The sequence below is a fragment of the Polypterus senegalus genome, chromosome 12 (assembly GCF_016835505.1).
Source record: "Polypterus senegalus isolate Bchr_013 chromosome 12, ASM1683550v1, whole genome shotgun sequence".
In the NCBI taxonomy this organism is placed as follows: domain Eukaryota; kingdom Metazoa; phylum Chordata; class Cladistia; order Polypteriformes; family Polypteridae; genus Polypterus; species Polypterus senegalus.
In genome coordinates this window covers 144,164,921-144,183,947 of record NC_053165.1, presented here as the reverse complement: position 1 = coordinate 144,183,947, position 19,027 = coordinate 144,164,921, and the positions used below count along the sequence as shown (strand labels likewise).

Sequence of the window (19,027 nt, the reverse complement as noted above, 5' to 3'; positions counted from 1 at the left end):
TATTACAGACAACAGTTTCATTTTTTTACAGTGTATCACTAGTATCACTAAGTGCAAATACTGTATCTTCACATTAATAAAGCTTCATCTTTAAGTATTATTCAAGTACAGTTTTGCTCGTTAGGATCACTACTACTTGCATATAAATTCAATATATTTAAAGACTATTAGGTGTTGCATTATTATCATTTGTGAAGAGTATAATGATATTCTCAGTTGGTTTTACAGCCTAGATGCAGACTGTAAAGGTTTTCAAGAGTGAGGTGGTAGTAATGGTTTGAATGAAAGCTGTAATTCATCAATAAATAAGTTTAAATGGGTATTGTTCACACAATCTAAAGAGGTGACATGTCACAACTCTGAATTTGCTTGGAGTTAGTGTGGGTGTAGGAGTAAGTGTGCTCTATAATAAACTGTCATCCTATCTAAGGTTAGTTCTAGCATTGTACCCAACTCTGCCAGCACATGAAGAAATTCACATTTATTCTATATAGACTATTATTATGTTTGTTTCAGACAGGACACATATGTTTGTCACATTTGTTTTGGATATAGTGATATTGGCAAGTATTTGTATGACTTAATTAAATATAAATATAAATACCTTTACTAATGGAAGTAGTAGTAGTACAATATATATCAAATTATCATTACATTAATAATATTAAAATTCAACATAGGCAAAACAATGTTTTTTAATAATATAATCTAAAAATAATAAATCTTCAGTAGTTAAATTATCAATTAAAAAAATCACACATAAAAACACTCGCCTTTTTACTCACCTCTGACATCTATCATTGTGTGGGCAGCAGCATACCTGAGTGTAACATCATTGAAAGCCCAACATGTGTAGTTACCCGCCTGATCCACCTGAATGTTCCTTATTTCGAACTCCTGACTTCTTTTGTTAAGAGAAGTTCTATTTAAGTACCATTGATACTGAGCAGTAGGACTGGACTGTGCTGAGCATTGTAAAATAAGGGAAGATCCAGCAGCATAGACTGGTTTGGAAGGACGTACAGACAAAGTGGGCAAGTCCGGTCCATCTAAAATACATACATAGTAAACTTGAACACATTAAATGTTCTTTTTTTTCTCATCTAATCTATATAATTAATTGTGTAATGCATACATTACTAATACAGCATTCCTGCTCTGCTAAATTATTGTCTGTATTGACATACAAGCTTTAAGACATTTTATCAATCACTTCACTCAATTATTTCATTAATTTATAAATGAAGGAAGGTATAATATAATACTAAGATCTATTTTCTTCCCCACTTAAATTTTACATCAAGGCAAAAGGGCTTGCTGGTGCCGTTACTGACATGGTTATACACGTAACAGTAGAAGGGCCCATCATCTGATCTCAACACGCTTGATATCGTTAGAGTTCTCTTATCCGCACTCAAGTGAATCCTCTGAGTGTCTGACACCTCTGAGCTGCCATTGAACCACCGATAAGAGACGTCTGAGCCAGAGGCTGTGCAGGTCAAAGTCACTGTGTCATTGAACTCAACAGGATAAGACACATTGGACTAGATTTTGGGTACAGAAACTGGATCTGTAGAGAAGGTGTACAAAAAAGTTGTGATATTATAAAACATTAAAACTGGTAATTAGTCTACACTCAGCTAAAATCCAGTACCTACAAGTAGATAAAGCGTATTTACAGTGCATTTTCTAAACTAGGCCTGACAATAGCTGGCAGTCTTTACAGAATTAATTGACTTGTGGGTGATGAAATAGTTTAATAAATACCAGAGGATACCCCTCAGATGTCTAAAATATTTTCTCTTTTTTTAAGTTGGCCATTGAGCTCTGTGCTTTAATGAAGTTAATAGGGTTCTTGGTAGACAAAAGACGACATTTTCCCAGATGCACTTTACCATCACATTCTACACTTATTCAATAATTTAGGAGCACCTCCAAATAGAGATACCACACCTTTGCACGAGGACAAAGAAGGTATTTGGCTTGGATTCCTTACCTTTGGAACAGCAATTAAATTGTATGAAACTAACAATGGTCTAGTCCACTCTACCAAACTACATACCAAGAATAAAAGCCCTGGTCAGACAAAGTAGATGAGAATTTGTGCAAAGTAATTCTTTTGTTTCAAACTTTTTCCTGCTCTCTATTTCCCTATTTGTATTATTGTGCACAATAAACATCATGAAGTCCATAAATCATTTACTAGTTGCTATTACATTCAGAGATATTTTGGTTAGAGTTGCTTCTTTATAACTCGAGTCCAGAGTTCGGTCCATGGCCCAGACACTCTCCATGTTGAGATTGCACAATTTCTGTATTTTTATTGTTTTCTTTTTGTTTCAGGTTCTCCATACCCCAAAGATGTGTACATTGGGCTGACTGGTGACTTTAAATTGGTTCTGTGGTTGTGTATATAAATGTGCCTTGCAATGGACAGCCGGCCCATACTGGGTTTGTTCCTACCACTGATGCTGCCAGCATAAACCTTGCTACTGATTACTGGAATACATTGCTACAGAAATTGAAAGAATGAATGCTGTCGTTATTTATGTGGGACACTGAACTTTAATAATACTGAGGTGAGAAGTCTCTTTTGAGTACCCGCATATCACATAAAACAGAATGACACTGAAACCCCACAGCCTATGTAGGGATTTCATTCAATACACTGAGTGAGCGTCTCCTGAATAAATAATTTGCAGATCTTCAGAGTTGTTTAAACAAGCATACACAGACTTATTTTTTCATTTTTAATTTGTTGTTTCTCTGCATTATTATTACTGGCATTCTTGCTCTATCTTGCTTTTAAACATGACTGTTATGCTCAAACAATGAAGATTAAGAGAGTGTCTTGTCCTACAACAAGATTAGTCTGCAGATCATTGCCATCATCATCACCATCACCACTTTTATCTTTAAATTTTATCATCACTTTTGTGACCCTCACTTTCAAAACATTACTGCTTGATTCTTCTATTTTCTTCCAATGAGCATCATTACCCATTTATTCTTTTCATTTCACAATTTCTCCATGTACTTCTTCCAGGCATCTTTAATCCCATAACTATCAGTCATGATGATGTTAGTCCAAATTTATCAATGATAATACTTTAAATGCATTTGAAAAACACATATTTCATCCCGATTTTAAATTTGACTATCAACTGAGAATATTTCCTGGACAAGTTCACTCTGATTCAGTGTTTTAAGGGTCAGGAAATGAAAATAGTTTTGAAGACTGGTATGTAGTGAGTCGCCATGCAGTTGGTCTGAATACGCATGTGTCTCTATTCTTATGAAAGTGCTTTTGTCATGAAGCACTTAATCTTTAGTGCCATTATTTAGATTTTATAACATCTGAAAAAAAAACTATTTTATATGCTAATTAATGAAGCTGCGCAAAATCCCACCAAATGGGTGAAATCCCACCATCACCTCCTTGTGGGGCCAGCTGGAAACAAGAACTGTCAGGGAACTTGACTAACAGTGGGGGCCTCCAATGACACGTGGTGTGACACATTGGTTGGAGTAGTTTATTTATCACATCAATCATGTTATGTCCATTTGAAACTTGACTGAGAATGTTTATAATGTAAAATCACATTAAACTTGTTACGCCAGGTAAAGCTCAGTGGTCTTCTTCACTTAATCAGCTGCAAGACCTCACAAGCTGGAGTAGACAAGCAAGTACAGGACATCCTGTTAAACTGTTTCTGTTATTAGTAGACAGTAAGGTGGTGCATGGCCTGTAGAAAAGAACTGTGATCATGCAGACGCCCATGAACAGTGGATTACGAAAAAGGAATTATTTTTCTTTGTTAGCTTTACCATTGGATCTACTTGAAAATCTTCTCTCATTGATATCATTCATTTCATAGTTCCAAATCAGTACGTTTATCAAATAAGGGTGGATAAAAACACCACATTTGTTATGGCAAACAATATCTTCAAATATCTGAAGCCACTCTAGTCAATTATTATTTATACAGGGTGGTCCAGATCTAATTATGCAATTATGCAATTTTCATTACGCTATAACTTATTAAGTTTATTACATAGAGAATTCACAAAAAATTCTTTAGCAGTATATTCAGATTGGAAAGTTAGTTGAACTTTGGATCAGTGTGAAAATTATTCAGTGGTTGTTCAACATTAATGTAAATTGTAGTCAACAAGTAAGATTTAATTCTCCTCCATCATCCCTAAAAATACATTTCCATTTATTTGCTAAAGACACTTTTATACAAAGCGATTTACAAAAGAGTAACATTAGGCTACGGTCTGTTTTGTTCAGCAAGGGTAGTGGGACAGGGAACCACAGTTGATTGCCATAACTAAAAAGATTTAATAACTCATACATTTACAATCAAATATTACAATCAATAAAGCAATTAAGCTTAAACTAAACAAGAATATACTGTAAAGTATATAAAGTATAGCAGTTCAAAGTTTGTTTTGTTTTTTTTTCATTAATCTTGTGTCCTATAAGGTTATATTCCATTACCAGTACCATATTCTGTATTTCATATACATTTTTGATTCATGCAATGGACTACATGCACACTCTCTTCCAGATTCCATGTAAGCCTGCTACTTCACTTTCGACGCTAAAATCAAAACAGAATAGCTATGGTGTTTATCACCCAATCACTTCAAGATGTGCCCAAACTTACAGTAAACGATGTAAGTCACATTATTCAAACATAGTGCCACCCGCCACGAGCTAAAAAAAAGAAGGGCTTCAAACGATATGTTTCAAGCTACCTCCACAATTATGAAGGTAAGATCCGGATGTATTAACATATTTGTGTACAAGCCAAGGTTAACGTAGTGATACCGCTAACGTGTGTCAATCCCTGTTACAATTTTACTAACATCTTTGTCAAATGCAGTTTCAAACAAGGATTCAGAGAATGGATAGGTTGCCATTAGGGTTCAGGGCTACAGGCCACTGGAAAACCAAAAGCCTCACAGTTTGCTTCTAAGTTATCCTTGTTCGTGAGACAGGTTCATGTTCATCAAATCAAGTTTCTGTAAATTGTTTGATCTAAAAGCATAAAAAAGCACAGTCGTGGTCCTGGGTAAATTTATTATCCACCTCCTCCTCCTCTCTGGTGTGTCATTGGTCATTTTCTCCTCTCCCAAACCCCTGGTCTTGAAAGTGGAATGGAGAAATCGGTCCACCCAACTAACACCGCTCCCTTCTTCAACAATAGCTGCTCTGTCTCACACTGTGGCTCGTGAAAATTCTCTTTTATAAAATGCCGACTACAAACTCAGGATCATGATTAGATCAGATTTCCACATAGGAGGGAAATGCATGAAAAACAAATACCTTGTTGTACGTACTGGACGCTGAACATAAAGGTGCACAACAATGTTTAGCTGTAGAGCTATCTCTACATTGACATTTAAACTTCTTTTTCTCTGACATTCTCATCACTAAGCAAAAATCAAAACTGCAGTATGGAACATTGAAATGAATGAGCTTGCTGAGAATTCACCAGAAGTACCCTGTACATATGGCCTATTTGCAAATACAGTATGCTTATAATTTTGCACTGGTGGAGTTTTTATAATCCAACATCTTATGCTAGGAATATTTTAACAATCAAGTATCTAATTTTTTTTAATAAATAACCTTCTGATAATCTACTCAAAGTAAATGTGAAGGAAAGAAATGAGATAATCGAAGACATCAAGAGTAAAAAAAAAGGAAGTAGTGACCTCTACTCATATAAATGGAAAACTGGTTGAGCCAATCGCATAAATATTTGGGAAAACAGGCTGTTAATTAGTTGAGCTTTTTGACTGGCTGCGGTGGGCTGGCGCCCTGCCCAGGGTGTGTTTCCTGACGCACACTGTGTTGGCTGGGATTGGCTCCAGCAGACCCCTGTGACCCTGTAGTTAGGATATAGCGGGTTGGATAACGGATGGACGGATGGATGGTTTTTGACTGGGCACTAATTACAATTAGTTTGTTTGTCTAAAATAAATGGAATGATTTTAGTTTTAACTGCTAGGTGTAATTGGGTATAATAGTAATTAAACAAATGTTCCACTCTCAGGTATGTAGATTATTTTAATGATGTTGCTGTTGATCAGTTCCTCCAGTCAACAATCCAAATTATAAAAATTTTCCAAAGATCAGTAGAATGTCATGACGTTAACAAAAAAGTCACATGAGGAGAAATATGTCAAATGAATGTACCAGGCCTTTTTGTATCCCCATTTGTATGGCTTCTTGGGGATATATTGCTTTAGACTAGATCTACCTTTGAATGGCACTATTTGCTCATCAATAGACAACATTTGATCGTGTGGGAGACCTGAAATTTTGGGAGAAGTGAATCAATAATTGGCCTGATTTTGAAAAGCTTATCGTAATTTCCATCATTGTTGGCTAGCATGTTGCCGTTGTCATTGAAATGAATGAATTTTTTAATTTGTTCCCATCTGTCTCGGGATATCACATCAGCCACCTGTGCTACTCAACATTCACTGGAGCAATACATTCTTGACTTTGATAAATGTACAACACTCATGTACACTACAGTGGCAATAAACTGCTCCAATTCATTTCGATCCAATTTGAAGGCACTATTTGGATTTTTTGCATGCAATACAGATTACTTTGTTCTGCAACAGTATCCAAAAGATCAGTGTCAAAAAAGTCTCGGAAGTGCTGAATGGGCAATCTGATTTCAGCAGCATCAGGAAGAGCATCTTGCCAAAATGGAATGTCTTTTGCTGAGTTCTGTTGTTGCACTGTGTGAGATATGGCCAGCCAGTCATCCCGGCCAATACCACAGGCCGCCAGGTGGAGCCATCCCTGCATCATGGAGGGGCCCCAAATTCCAGCAGGGACTCATGGGACTTGGAGTCTTCCAATACAACCATGCTGGATAAGATGGGGACCACCAGGAGACGTTGCAGGGAGGTCCAGAGACAGTGGTTTCCACTACAACCCGGAAGTACTTCATAGTCACGGGGATGGAAGGACCAACGTACTTCCAGGATGAAGAAAAAGAGAACTTTTCATCTAACCCAGATGTGCTGGGGAATCATGGACTGAGGGATGAAACACTTCCGGGTTAAGGGGTATAAAGGACTATGGGAAACCCCAGACGGGTGAGCTGAGTTGGGAGGCAGGGTGGCTAAGCGTCTGGGAGTGGAGGATTTTGCTTAGATTATAGAGAATTGTATTGTTTATTGAGTATTGTGGAGTGGAGGGTGCTTTGTGCACATTATTATTGTAATAAATAATTATTGGACTTTTTATCTGGTGTCTGACGTGGTGTCTGAGGGTTCAAGGGAGCGAGAGAGCCCCCTACTGTCACAACTGTCTTCCACACAACTTTTTGCTGTGTTCTCCTTGCAGTAGCAGCTGGTTGCCTTCTTGCACCAGTAGCACTGGTGCTAGCAGGTGCATCATGATTGCTGTCTGAGTCTTCATCACTGCTGCTTTCATTGTCAGTACTCTCATTACTGCCATTTTCAGCTCCAGAAACATCGCCTGGTGATAAAGGTGTTAGCCTGTAGTCTTCATCGCTATCCTCACTGTCACTGAGACAATTGTCATCACTTTCAACTGGTGGAACCCTGATTTGAAGTCCACCAGCTTGCTTCCCGTAGAAAGTTGATGTGTTCATTTAGTTCTGCCTCAAAATAAATGGCAGAAATCGCATTTATATCCCAGCATGCTATTTTTACATTAATTCTAGAAATTAACTAGGATCAAAATGCAAAGCATCTGAAATCTATGCACAGGAATTTGAATTTCTACGATATTACACCTAAATATATTATTTATATGCAGCCGTTATTGCCGAATGTAGCAAAAAAGTGACAAAGCGAAAACGGCGTATAACTACCGAAATTTTCGTCTCGTGTAGCCTATTCTGAAATATCAGCAATAGAAGCAAACAATAAGTATAATAATATGTATTTTTAACTTAGCGCAATGTACCTCAAATGTGGAGAATTTCTCAAAATAAGCCACCAAAATCCACGTGCACGGCAACACAAACACATTGCTTTCATCATTTGGTTGTAGTTTCCACTACGACCGGTAGATGGGATGAGCAGCACTTTCAATGCAATCCTTGGAACGTATCAAATACGCAGCAACTGGCATTAGCAGGATACGTTATGTGCCACCTCGGCTACCTTCAGCCTGGAAGCGGTTTGATGCAAATTTGCGATAGTCATCTACAAGGGGTTTCAATCCCTGAGATATGGCTGTTTGGAATTGGCTTGTCTCAGAGGCCTTTAAGTACCATGATGTGCTATTGAGAGAACATCTATAAATGTACTTGCTCAACCACTCTCTCTGACCCACATATGATGAAGAAGCATCTCTCTCTAACCAACATATGATGAAGAAGCATCTCTCTTGCTAACCTGTGATGATGAAGACAATACAATGAAGAGCACAGCTCAGCAGCCATATTGAACAGAGGTGTGGCTGAAAGCTGAGCACCAACGATGCCTTAACTAGAGACATTTTAAGTAACTACAAGTCTGTGTGCCACCTGAATTACACATCACCATTTTATCAGGTTATATGGTTGCCAATATTCAAATGTACTTTGCATTTTGTTATTATTTATGAATATTATCAGTAATACATTATTTTATGTGTAACTTAACTCCTGCTTGTCTTTTTACTACATCTAATTGCCTGAGGTTATAGATATAGAAGGGAAGGTGGGGATAAGTTATATACAGTGGTAAGTCTGTGAGATTAGGCATTCTAAGGCTACATATTAATAATACAATAGGGAAAGTAGAGCAATATATATTACTCCGCCAATGTCAATATGGTATCTTATGGTTTCAAATAACCAGATTTGTGTACTTGAAATCTCTTCATTTTGCTTAGAATGGGTATGTGAATGTTTTGTGTCCCCTATCCGACCAGATATTCACTATGACTACTGCGCTAACACTAATACTTTATTAAAACTAGGTGAAACATTAACTTGTAAGACGACTCGCCCACTTGCACTAGCTTCGCTTCTATATGCGCATGTCTGAAACTTGAAAACCAAGTGGTGGCCCATGATATTCTCATTACGGCAGAACGTTATAATATTAAATATAGCTTACTGCTCTGACTCTAGCGACATTAGTAAATATAGCGTACTAATTAACAAGAAACACAATGTTTTTCAGCCACATTGCCATCAGCTATGTCGTTATTTTCTCTTTTTGTTTTATATTCAATATATGTTGGCGTGGTGGCCCCTGGGATTTGGCGGCCCTGTGCAGGTGCACAGTTTGCACATGCCTAAGGCTGCCCCTGGTCCCAGTTTATCTTTTTAGCCTTTCTCGCATCTGCTAATTGGCCTGCTAAAATTAAATGTCACAGTTTTAGTTGTTGAACACTATATCAAAACACTGTAAATATGTTATGTAATAATCATCATATTCTGAAGGTTCGATCACTTCTACCCCCAAATGGTAAATCCAGACAAACTTCTGTTCTTTTTGGTGCTTTAACATAATATATTAATGAATAAATAAATAAACAAACAAACACACAAACAAACAAATAAATAAAGCAGTCACTGATTTCCTCTAATTCTGTTCTTATTCTCATCTAAGGCAAAGGGAGGATCACTAAATCTTCTTCTTCTTTCGGCTGCTCTCGTTAGGGCTTGCCACAGCGGATCATCTTCTTCAATATCGTCCAGTCATCTGCATCTTCCTCTGTTACACCCACCACCTCCATGTCCTCTCTCACCACATCCATAAACCTTCGCTTAGGCCTTCCTCTTTTCCTCTTCCCTGGCAGCTCTATCCTTAGCATCCTTCTCCCAATATACCCAGCATCTCTCCTCTGCACATGTCCAAACCAACGCAATCTCGCCTCTCTGACTTTGTCTCCCAACCGTCCAACTTGAGTTGACCCTCTAATGTCCTCATTTCTAATCCTATCAATCCTCGTCACACCCAATGCAAATCTTAACAACTTTAACTCTGCTACCTCCAGCTCTGTCTCCTACTTTCTGAAGGGAGGATCACTAAATATTGAAACAAATTTCATTTTAGGCAACAGATGTGCAACTTTATTTGCTGTGTTGATCAATGGAAGTTCAAATTTGATAAAGCAAGCAAAAAAGGTTAGCATTTGTAGATAATCTGTGGAAAATTCAAGTAAATAAGGATTTTTTGTTGTTTTGTTTTAGTGCACATTAAACAATCAATGTTTCAGGTGTTGCGTGATCAGTTCACTAAAACAATATAAAATGAGGAAACGTATAGGTAACAAAATAGATGGAGCCCAAGCAATACCTGGGAAAATAACTGGGTTTACTGCTTATGCAAAATTGTTGCTCCCAAAATGAAATTGAAAAGATGTTGAAAAATACATGGGATGATGTGGCGAAGATACAGTAAAAAATATTATCAAAATGTGTTCTTTGACCTCAAGAATGTCTAGAAAGAAATTAAACTAGTCAAGCCCACTTTTGCACCTCCTCCCGAAACGCCGGGATTTTCTGATTATTAAACTGTCGCTGCTGATCTCTTCAACGTAACCCTTATTTCCATCTGAATGTCGCCCCGGGGAAGACCACAAAATTTGAGTGATAAACAGAGCTTCTATTAAGCACCTTTATGTTTTCAATTCAATAAAATAAAATATTTGCGCCGGAGAGTTGCAGCGTGTTGCAAGTCATAATTATAACTGCTATTACTATCGCAGTAATACGTAACGGAAGCACTTATTTAGCGCCTTTTTTTTATTTTATTTTTTTATTCCAAGCTGAATATTTCTATTTCCCCAGAGTATCTTGTTTCACTCCTGGCCGAGACTTCGCCTTTACCATTATAGGATATAGAATTCGTTTATTATTTAAACACAAACGCAGTCTCTTCTGGGTGATAAACACAACTTTATTGTTTTTCTCTTAATGTATTCCTGATTGTTTTCATCACGCAGGCTACAGAACAAACCCATGACTACAATACGACGGTAATAGGCACTGATTGCTACGGAAGAGTATTTGGGCCACAGAGGAAAAAAGAAGAAAAGTGAGGAAAAAAAGTTTACTTCGTGATTAAATGTCGAAATGTCCACCTTAATCCCATTGTTTATTTCATAATTAAAGACGAGATTTCCACATTAACCTCAAAATTCCCACTTTAATCTACGTACTTTAAAGCTGAGAGGAGCCGCAAGCATCGACCGCCACACAGAATTCATTAAATCCATGATATTACAGCTCTATTGACATTTAGAATCCATCCATCCATCCATTTTCCAACCCGCTGAATCCGAACACAGGGTCACGGGGGTCTGCCAATCCTAAGATTTATACTTGGTATCATGATGAAATTAATTAAAGGAAATATATTACATTTAACAGATAAAGTGTTAACTTCATTTAAATATACTGATAATAATTAAAATATTTAGGGGGCACGGTAGCGCTGCTGTTTCGCAGTAACGGAGTCAAGTCACAGGTGTTCTCTGCCTGGATTTTCCATGTTTTCCTGAATCGCTCCAGTTTCCGTCCAAATTAGTATATATTTGGAGATTTGATGATGCAAAATTGACGCGAGTGCATGTGTGCTCGTATTGCCCCCAGCGATGAGCATGGTGCCCTGTCCATGGATTGTTCCTGCCTTGCGCACTATTCTTTCTGGGAGGAGCGACCCTGGATGGATGGAATTATCAAAGATGTATAACGAAGTCTTTTCAATGTTTCCTAACAGTTTTGAAGAATCTTTGTTCTAAGTTTGCAGCTGGTTTCACATTCCACGTTTATTTGGCAATACGTTATGTGGAGAAAGAAAACGGGGAGATGGGAAGTGGGGGATTGTACGTTTTATAGAGCAAGAACGGTGGCAATGAAGGAAGCCCATCCAGAAGAAACCCCAACAGGAAAACATACGAAGTCCAGGCAGGGAACAACCGGGACGTTACCCCCTTACCGAGAGGCAGCAGCACTGCAACACCGTGCCCCTCACATGTTTAAATATTAACAGTATAAATTATTTAAATGAAGCTAACAATTATCTTTAAAATGTAATATATATATATATATATATATATATATATATATATATATATATATATATATATATATATATATATATATATATATATGTTTTAATTAACTGTATTAGGAAAATAATACAAAGTCGTATGATTCTAAATGTTCAGTGAGCTGTAATATCATGAAGTTAATGTATTTTGTCTGGCGATCGCGGCCTGCGGCATCTTTCTGTGCACGAGGAAGCCCGTTTAAAAAGCACGTAGCGTTTAACGATTGGGATGGGGAGCGCTTAGAATACGAAGCATTTAACGTGCTATTGTAGTTACGATAGGGCTTGAGAAACTCTGGTAAATTAAACATTGATTTTAAAATGAAGTTTTCGACCTTCTACTCTAATCATGAAATAAACAAGCTGAGATTTCGAAGTTAAATCGAAATTTTGTCTTTAATGCCGAAATAAACTACGGGGTTATTCTCAAAATTCTCACTTTAAAGTTTAAATTTAGATTTTTAATCACGACATAGATGTTTCTCCCTCACAGTGTCCCTAATTTTTTGTCTTCTATGCGGCCCTAATACTCTTCAGTAGATTTCACAGCTTCGTAACTAGAAATAATTTAATTATTATAATGCTTAGGTACAAATCAGGCGTGTTTGCGATAATCTGCCTCCACATTAAAAGTCCACTTTACTTACCTAACACCTGAAGTGTGACACTTGCACTCCCACTCTCTCCCCCAGTCCCGATGGTCACGCTGTACTGTCCCGAGTCACGTAGTGTCAGTCTGAAGAGCGACAGAGATCCCGTCATTGTGTTCAGATGAGCTCTCCCTTTATATCCCTGTCCGTATCCAACTGTAGAACCTGCCGAACTCACCACCATGTTAGTATTGTTTAACGTCCAGATCACCACCTGTAACATGACATTTGAAGGATTTGTTGAAACGTCAAATGTCACATCGCCGCCTACCCGTCCGAAAACAGGACTTGTGGGAGTAGTGAGACTCAAACTAGAGCAGCCTGTGGGAAAGGACAAAAAAGGAAGAGTTAATATCGGTTTTTACAGAAAATTGTTAGAGTGTGACTGTGTATATAAACGGAGTACGTGGTTAAGAACGTCTTCTTACTTGAATGGAGAGCCACGGAGAGAAAAGCACAGACGGCGGCTTTCACTCGCAGCTCCATCTCGGACTGGCATCTGGTAGCTGCAGCGGTGACTTCTAACAAAGTGAAAGTATCACAGCAGGAAGGTAAGTGGAAAAACACGAAAGAGTCACCATTAGACCTGAAATTACATTTGAAAAAACGCAGACATGTTTTTCACTCACCGTTTTTGTATGTAGTATGTTTAGTTGCGAATGTAAGGTTTTGTGTTTTTGTGTCTTTAGTTCGAATGGGCTCCTACGTACTAGCGATGTAATTAGAATTAAGCTTGTCAAACACGTCTGTGATTATTATTATTATTATTATTATTATTATTATTATTATTATTATTATTATTATTATTATTATTATTATTATTATTATAGCCATTCGATATTAATGGCTCTGTATAAATTACAGACTGAATGGAGAAGTTAAAGTTTGAATAATAATCATAACATTCTCAGAATCGCTCAATTAATAATAAACATAAAAAGGTATGTTTAAATTTTTTTGTTTAATAAAAATATATACCGTTTTACAGTTAAATTAATTTTTGCAATTGGTTTATCGTGACAACTTTGGTAAGGCATGATCAGCTTAGTCAAGACTACTTGATGATAGACTTTATTTTAAAATTGGTGCTTAACATGTGTATTAGATTTATAGTGAAGTGCTGCAACACAATGTATTTACAAAGGGAAAAAAGTAAAGATTATCACCACACTGGAAAAACTAAAATATTGATAGACCCACCTATTGTACCTCTGTCTTTCTTTTGGGAATAGCCTTTACTTTTTTCCTATTATATTAGATTGTTATGCCTACTTGTGATACCAATTCTATCTTAAAATTTCTTTTACAGATTTTTTTCAAGCTTCATTTATGCCACCATTCCGGCTCCATCTGTGTCATGTATTGAATGTGCATATCCCATATTTTTTAGTTTCTCGCAGTTACTCGTAATTAACTGATTTTACAGTTTTATAGTCAGAGTTAAGTCTTCATTGCCATCAATCCATTATTAAACATGTTTAACCAGTTCAGGATTAAGAGGGTTGGAGCCTATGGTAGCAATGGGAACAACACTACTGGGCACCAGTCCATGACAGGGCACAGTCACACACCAATACGAGCGCATACATGCTTTTTAACATACTGGTTCTTTAATGGCACTTTACTGGGTTGCGTGGTTCCTCCTAGGACCATCGGTTAATAAAGAACAATTTCACTTTTTTTTATAAAATCGGTTCTTTGGGGTTTGAAAAGATTCCTGATATGTGGACAAAACTGAAATCTATACTTAATAGAAGGCTTCCACGCAGGATAAGGAAGATCAAGAAAACCTGAAATTAGCTTCTGTCATATGCAGCAAGAGTCCTTCATAGTGTAATGTAAACAGCTTGCTAAATGCTGAACCCACTTTTTGTATAACAATTAAAATTTAAACAGACAGCTGACAATATGCAAAAACAAACCACAAATTGGTGTGGTGTACAAAGATAACTGATAAAACATGACATTAAAAAAATAACTGTGAATAGTTATACTATGATGAAATAAGAGACAGTTAAGGATAATTTGTTTTGGTTTAAGGTCATAATAATAATAATAATGCATATTATTTATATAGTGGCTGTCCCATGGTCAAGGTGCTTTACAAATTAATGTGAATTTATGACTTCATTTTTCACTTTCCATCAACCCTGTTTGCACCATCAACCCTGTTTGCACATTTACAATATAAAGAAAAACAGGACTCAGTTATTTCTCTATAATCATCCAATATTATTGTAGTTTACTGCTAGATATACAGTAAATGTTGAAAGTGAAAACATTCTCTTGTTTATCATTTATTTCTCTATCCTTTATTCATAACTGATCAAATTAAATTGATAGCTGAGTAGATCGATAATAACTAATCATGTAGGAAAACATCCATATTTTGGTGTTACACAAACATTTTGTATTTTCCCTGGAACTCTGTAAGCGCTGCTCTTTGTACTTATCTTCAGAATGCATGTTATTTTTTAATTTTTTTTAAGAAGACAGATCTGATTAAGAAATAGACATATTTCTAGTACTAGGGATGAACTTTATGATAGTGGTAGTAGGAGTGGATGGAGCCTCACTTTGCATAGGATTCTCAGAGGGTAGGCTCACTTATTACACACCATTCACACACATGTCTATACACAAAGACATTAGCTTTAAAACACTAACACACCAACATGAAGTCACATTTCCCGTTTCATTTTGTGTTGACAGATTTTTATGCGTATAGTTGGTGTGTATGTTTTTTTCATAACAAAGTCAGTATGAATGTTAAACACTGCAAAATAAAGTATCATGTTATCACTGGGTTTCTAAAGGTAGAGAATAGTAAATCTTTGAAGATTTATTCTTGCTTAGTCAATTTTTTTTTAGGTTCAGTAAATTATATAAGCCACAGTCAAGAGGTGAGGCAAAGAATCTGATAATGGCAGAGCATCTTGTAAAGATGACCCACATTTTGACCATCTTTCAACAATCATGACAAGAAAAAATTGCCGCTTTAGAACAATTTGTAATAAGCAATTGAAAATTGATGGTGAGATATCTCAGGGGATTAACTATACGTCAATTGAGTCCATCTTCATAAATAATTAAACCCTCTTTAATAAAACCCTTGTGTGCGTCCAGTGTCCATGTGTGTATGTCTTCTGGTGAAGTGCATGCGCTGGGCCACACAGCACGTGTTCAGTCTCTTCCTGTGCATTCCCTGTGCAGAGAGAGACAACACACACACAGGCGCACACACACACGAGTCACACACGTGAGTCACTCACACACACACAGGCACGCGCGACAGACAGACAGACACACACACACAGGCGAGAGACAGACAGACACACAGACACAGAGGCGCGCGCTTAAGAGACACACACACGAGAGACACACACACGCAGGCCCGCGAGATAGACACACACACACACAGGCACGTGTGCATTGTTGCAATGTTACTTTTCTTGGTTGTTTATTAATTTACAGATTTTTCAAATGTTCATTTTTTCCCTGTGCTTAAAACTCATTAAAAAGACATTTTAGCGAGAGGGTCATAAGGCTATAAGCGCAAATTCTTGCAGTGTTAGTTTCTCTGTTGTTCAAGGTTTTCTTAGTGTTGTTCAATGTTTTTACATTTAGTTTACTATTACACTGTGCATTCAATGGTATAATTAACTATATTTGTGCTTAAAAACTGAAAAAATATATATTTACATACAGTTCATACAGTCTGGAACGGATTAATTATATTTACATACAGTCCTATGGGGAAATTATGACGACCATAATTCGTTCCAAAACTCTGGTTGTAACCCGATTTGGTCGTGAACCGAGGTTTCACTGTATTACTGTCAGACAAAATTACAGGAATTTCACGGAAATACAAACCAGTATTACCGAGAGAGAAAATTAAAGGCACACAATACAGTGACGCATATTACAGCCAAATACAAGGTCCCTTTGCCATTTAATATAGACTGTTCATACAAATGTTTATGCACTACTGTTCTAGCGCCCGTTATTTTAACGGGCTTAATGTCTAGTGTATATATATATATATATATATATATATATATATATATATATATATATATATATATATATATATATATATATATATATATATATATATAAAAACACTTTATATAACCTCAGTACCTTCAGACTGCCCTTTATGCCACTGCAGCGTTTATGCACAATCTTCAAACAGTCTGTGCAATGAATTGAATCTATCCCAACATTTCTACTGCACATGCCACATGAACTCACCTCTTCCATGCCTCCAAACACTTTGCCTTTTAGTTATTTCTCAGGCAAGAAACCAAATTGTATTTTACTTTCACTTCTAATAAAACCTGATTGTTTTCTCCAGCACATTCTTAACCAACTACTCCAAAAGTTTGACTGCTAGATATGAAACACATGTTATGCTTAAATTTCTTTTTTATGTCATGTTTGATTCATTTATTACAATGACTATATCAATAATATATCAATACGATTATATAAATATATAATCAATTACAGTTGCCAATTAGGCATTTTCTATTTTATTTTATTTATTCAGTATTTTGTTTCTGTGTAATTAATTTTGTTCTCCTATATTCCTTATATTTTGTGGGTGGAATGTGTGAGGGGAGGGGCTCATAAAATGCAGGTAGGAAGGTGAGATTATTGTGATTCATTGAGTGAGTTTATTGGATTGTGAAAGTATTGTATTTTCATTGGTTTAGATTTTGTGTTTTTTTGACAATGTTTGCTCTGCTTTTTGACTATTTTATTGGATTGGTCTTTTAGGAGTTGTTCGCTTTATGACTGCTATTCTGGGAACTCATTTTTCCTCCTTTGAGCATTTTGTAGTACTTCGCCTTTTGTTAATACATATTCTCTTTTAAAAAGATCATCTACAAGCTGAAGGTTTACAATCATCCTCCTTCTTGTGGAGCTTGACCTATATTTTAAGAGATTCCTTGTGATTTTTGAACTTGTACCTATATTTATCAAGCATCTCAGAGTATGCAAATTGTCTTATCTGGGTCAAAAATTTCAGAGTCATGCGAATTTGGTCGTACTCTTATAATAGGAGTAAAAACGTTTTAACATTTTTTGTTTAAAAAAAAACTTCTCCTAAGTTCACCAGGATTTAGAAGAGCTCATGCTGTGTCCTAATCTGTTAGGAGCTGTCAGAAGATGGCATTCAGGCAGTGATTGACACACACATTCTGGGAATGGTGGAATGTTGTGGAAATGCTGGACAAGGACAAGAAGGAACTCATAACACAAAATCAATTTGATTGAGTTACAGTAAAATATCTAACAAATGTTAGAAATGTTACATCTATGATAACAAGCCATGCACTATTAGCCAAAGTTAAGGTGTTGGAAACATTACATTTTTTGCCCATGGGAAAATGGCAGCTTCAATAGCAAGGATTTGGTCATGTCACCACCAACCATTTCTTGAATTCTGCACCAAACTTTGAATGCCTTTACAACAAGTACTATGCAGAATAAAACATTTCTGCTCTTCTCAACATGAGGTAATGTTAAAGAGAATTGCTGTTTTTTCTGAAGCTGCTGATTTGACTGATGGTATAGAAAAGTATATTCTTAAAGTTGATAATTTGTATATATTCAAAGAGAATCATGAGCATATATGAAAATAAGCATTACATCCTGGTGTACGTTAAAATAGTAAGGGTTACAGTTAGTCTTAGACCATGAAGGAGTTAATTAAGAAAGGCCACAGTTGATTTTAGGATAAAAGTGAAGCCTTTCTGCTCTTTTACTTACTTTTCTTTGAATTTCTTTGAATCAAGGTTGTATTCTTTGATGGAGGTGAGCTAATGAGCAGCTAGATTTTGTTTCAGTAACACAGTTGCTGGCTGTTTTGCCTGAAATACATTAAACAATTTTCTCTTAGCATTCAAGGCTTAATTATGGGAACACTATAGGCAAGCTTTCATATTAGCGTGTATGCATATAGGTTAAAGGTGCATTTAAGTTTATATGTTTGTGTCTTTTTATGAATAATATTAATAAAGTTACAGAAGAGTGTACTAAACCAATTTTAAACTATGTAAGAATTAATTGTTAAGGACCTACACTTTTATTTCAAGTAGTCAAGAGGCACCATACTAAGCTGTCTGCACCTGAACACTTATCAGTGAAGCTGCATGCTGCCGCCTAACTGGCATGGCTGTCTATTACATCAGCCTTAGGAGATGCTAGTGTAACAAGTAAAAACTGATTGAATTATTCATTAAGAAGTCCGGTTTTCACAGGTGAGTTCTACTAAGTCCAAAGTATTGGTGAGAACTAATTAACCAAAG

General features: G+C 36.5%; 1 protein-coding gene across 1 annotated transcript in view; it reads right to left on the bottom strand.

The window, feature by feature from the left end:
* LOC120541786 overlaps positions 1-13,217 on the bottom strand; it is a 44,136-nt gene extending 30,919 nt beyond the window's left edge. The window contains exons 1-2 of the mRNA XM_039773717.1: positions 13,136-13,217; positions 12,705-13,028 (exon numbers count right to left, since the gene is read on the bottom strand). Of these exons, the coding sequence (XP_039629651.1) occupies positions 12,705-13,028; positions 13,136-13,193 (382 nt within the window). The 5' untranslated portion in view covers positions 13,194-13,217. The remainder of the gene's footprint in view (positions 1-12,704; positions 13,029-13,135) is intronic.
* Positions 13,218-19,027: the final 5,810 nt, after the last annotated feature.